The sequence below is a fragment of the Ailuropoda melanoleuca genome, chromosome 13 (assembly GCF_002007445.2).
Source record: "Ailuropoda melanoleuca isolate Jingjing chromosome 13, ASM200744v2, whole genome shotgun sequence".
NCBI lineage: Eukaryota > Metazoa > Chordata > Mammalia > Carnivora > Ursidae > Ailuropoda > Ailuropoda melanoleuca.
In genome coordinates, this window is record NC_048230.1 from 54,125,903 (window position 1) to 54,129,182 (window position 3,280).

Consider the following 3,280-nt stretch of genomic DNA (forward strand, 5'->3'; position numbering starts at 1 on the left):
GGGGTGGGGGAGAGTAATTTTCAGGGCAGTATCACTTCTTGCTGGACTGTTGCCCAGGGTTCTCTTTTGGGACAATAAGGACGTTATCTCTAATAATCTAGTTACACAAAAACTTGGGTTGCCAGAACTAGAAGGAGCACGCTTACTTTTCCTGGGTCTAGAAGGCCAGTGCACACCTCAACACTGTCAGATTGCAAAACAATTCAAGTATTAAAAAAAAAAAAAGTGAGATAAATGTAGGCAGGAGGAAGAAACTGTTTTCAAAAGAGGTAGCCAGAGTTGAAAAAAGTATACCTCACTGACGAGGCAAGTTCTAAACATACACAGCACTGAAAATATTTTAATTATTTTGCTTTTAGGGAAACAGTTGGAAAATTCACAAATCAAAGCTTTATAAATGATATTTCCGCATGCAATTTGAATCAATCTACGCATGGTTACGGAAGCAATTCTGCGCTCTGAAGGGAAGATAATTGTGGATATTTCAAAGCACATGGACTGCCATTCACGCTGGACTCGGGCCATGATGGAGGGTGAGCTTGGTGGTCCAGTGTGTCCAGACACAAACAGCCACTTTGCCCAGATTTGTAACTAACTTTGGATTTGTTCTAAGGGTGGCTTTACAAAGTTTACAAAAGTGTTCCACTGAACTTCTCTATAACGTTGCGCTCATGTTACAACAGAAGGAAATGTGTTGTTGGGTCTGCAAAGCACCCGCCTTAAAGGATGCCGCCTGAAGCAGGAGGGTAAAGACAGAGACGGGGAAAAAACTTCAGCTTTTCCCTAAAGCCCTGATTCAACTAAAGGACACAAAGAAATAAAAACGCCCACATTAAAAGCCAAACAAGATAATAATTGTGCATGTCTGGCTCTGAATCTAGAGGGCAAGGCTTGCGTCACTGGCACTCTGAGTTACCATGGTGAGTGATTTATTGATATATATCAAGAATGAATAGATCAAAGGCAGCAAGATGACAGGTGATCAATCAAATGTCAAATCAAAACTAGCAATCAAGTGGAAAGCTGATTTTTCAGTGGGTGGGTCTGGCAGGAGAAAAATGAACTTTCATATTACACTTCCGAGAAACAAAACCCCAGCATACTATTAAAAAAGCAATTAAGCAACCCAAAAGAAAAAAAAAAATCCTTTAGAAGGTCTATTATACTGATCCATTAACCTGTTCCTCTCTTTTTGGGGGGGAGGGAGGGGGGCTGGTGAGGAGGGATTCAGATGGGATCCCATACAAATCAATTTACAAAGTTTGCAACTCTCTCTGGGCAAAGAAAATCCAGAGCTGTTTCAATGTTCTCCTGGGTCTTTTTCCCCCCTTTTTAAAGAGAAAGTGTTGATTAGATTCCCAAGCATATTTAGAAAGCATAGTCAAAGGTTCATTTCTTTCCTGGGGTGGTTTTTTCCACCTTGGCGATCAAAGTTAAACTCTCATTGCTTGCCCCAAAGCCAGCCTGCAGCCCAAGGCTTGGGCATGCCTCACACTTCAGCGCCCCAAACCCCATCGAGAGGAGACGCTGTCCCTCGAGGCCAGAAGCCACTGGCACTGACCACGCGGAGGGATGCGGGGGTGGAAGGACTGTCTCCCTACCCCGCACCCCAAATCCTCAACCCAACTTTGGCCCGAGAGGCAAGAAACAGACTGGGAGAAAGTTAGGGGTGGGGTAGAGGGTGGAGGAAAAAAAGTTTAAGGAGGGAAGGCTTGGTGGGATAGCTTCCCCCCACCCAACCGGAGCCTGAGAAGGGGAGGATTTGGGAGATGGAAGAAGGCGAGAGAGAGAGGATGGGGTTATTCGCGGGGCAGAGAGGGGCGCCCGGAGCGAACTCCCCCCACAGCTCAGGGGGTGGCGTCCTGGGGCACCCGGGGGCTAGGGGGGCGGGCGAGGAGCTCGGCGAGCCGGCAGCCCCGAAGCGGAGCCGGTTCTCTTACCTGCCGCCCGCTTGGGTGCCTGCTGTTTCCTCCTTGGCATCGCTCTACTTCGCTCCAGTCCTACTTCTGGCGCCCCAGCCCCGAGCCGCGCGCGGGGGCCCGCTGCTCTCTCGCCTCTCTGGGTCTCCTCCGCCTCCTGCCCGGTGGCTCCTAGGGCGTCACTCGGCCTCTGTCCCCTTGGCGATCCCCCCTGCAACTCCTCCACCACGGGCCAGAGACCCCCTCTCCGGGTGGCAGACACGGGTGGCTTGTGCCGGCTGGTTTGAAGTAGAGGTTGGTTCTGCCTTGTTTGTTTGTTTGTTTGTTTTGGATTTTTTTTCCTCTCTCTCTCTCTCTTTTTTTGTTTTTGCTTTTTGGAAATTTTTGGTTTTTTGGGTTTTTTTTTTTTTTTTTTTTTTTTTTTTTTTTTTTTTTTTTTTTTTTTTGTGACTGTTGAGACACTTGATTTCTTTATTAAACATCCAAGACCGCGTTCGGATGGAAGGGACGAGGGGCGCACACGCGCCACACGCACACGCGCGCGTAAAGATAAGGAAAAAAAAAGGCAATCCTGGGAAGGTAGTGGTTTCTTCTTCTTTTTCTTCTTCTTCCTTCTCCTCTTTCCCTCCTCTTCCTCTTCCTCTTCCTCCTCCTCCTCCTCCTCCTCGCCGGTCTCTATGGCGGATTCGCGCTGGGGGAGAGAGATCACTCACTGTAGGTTTGTGGCTGCTGTCAGATCCCCGTCTGTGAGTGATATGCGAGAGGACAGGAGCGGGTTTGGGAAAGACAGAAAATCTGGAATTCACTCACTCACACACACTCACACACACACACACTCACACACACACACACTCACACACACACACGCACGCACTCGCGCTTCCTCTCACACACACACTCACACCCCCCACATATGCGCGCACACACACGCACACTCACACACTCACACACACAAGACAGGGCGAGGCGATGCCAGCAAACATCGATCCCGCTGAACAAACTGAACATTAACAAACTCCTCCTCCTCCTCCTCTCCCCGCGACCTGATGACAGGGAGAAATTTACTCCCCAGCCGCAGAGCGCCAGGCAGAGGGAGTCTATTAAAGGGACAGTGTCCCGCCGGGGAGAGGAGCTGGGGGTGGGGACCTGGCGCGCCCGCGGCTCCTGGAAGGCGCCCCCCTCGCTGGGGTGAGAACGTGCCCACTGGCGCGGGGACACCCCTCTGGGAGGGGGGGAGGGGTGGGACGCGCAGGGATGAGGGAGGAAAGGGGGCAGGGTGACGGCCAAACTCCGAAGCTGGAAAGGGAGCCGCCGCAGGGGGGCCAGGTGAGCCCACCGGCAGGGCCATTAACAATACTTAT

General features: G+C 50.8%; 1 protein-coding gene across 3 annotated transcripts in view; it reads right to left on the bottom strand.

Moving 5' to 3' along the window:
• Positions 1 to 2,992, bottom strand: part of TSHZ2 (teashirt zinc finger homeobox 2) — a 446,181-nt gene extending 443,189 nt beyond the window's left edge. For 2 of the 3 annotated variants that reach the window (XM_011224877.3, XM_034640154.1), the window contains exon 1: positions 1,941 to 2,627. In XM_011224877.3, the coding sequence (XP_011223179.2) occupies positions 1,941 to 1,980 (40 nt within the window). In that variant the 5' untranslated portion in view covers positions 1,981 to 2,627. Of the gene's footprint in view, positions 1 to 1,940 lie in introns of all 3 variants that reach the window. The other variant, XM_011224867.3, reaches the window with a different exon arrangement.
• Positions 2,993 to 3,280: the final 288 nt, after the last annotated feature.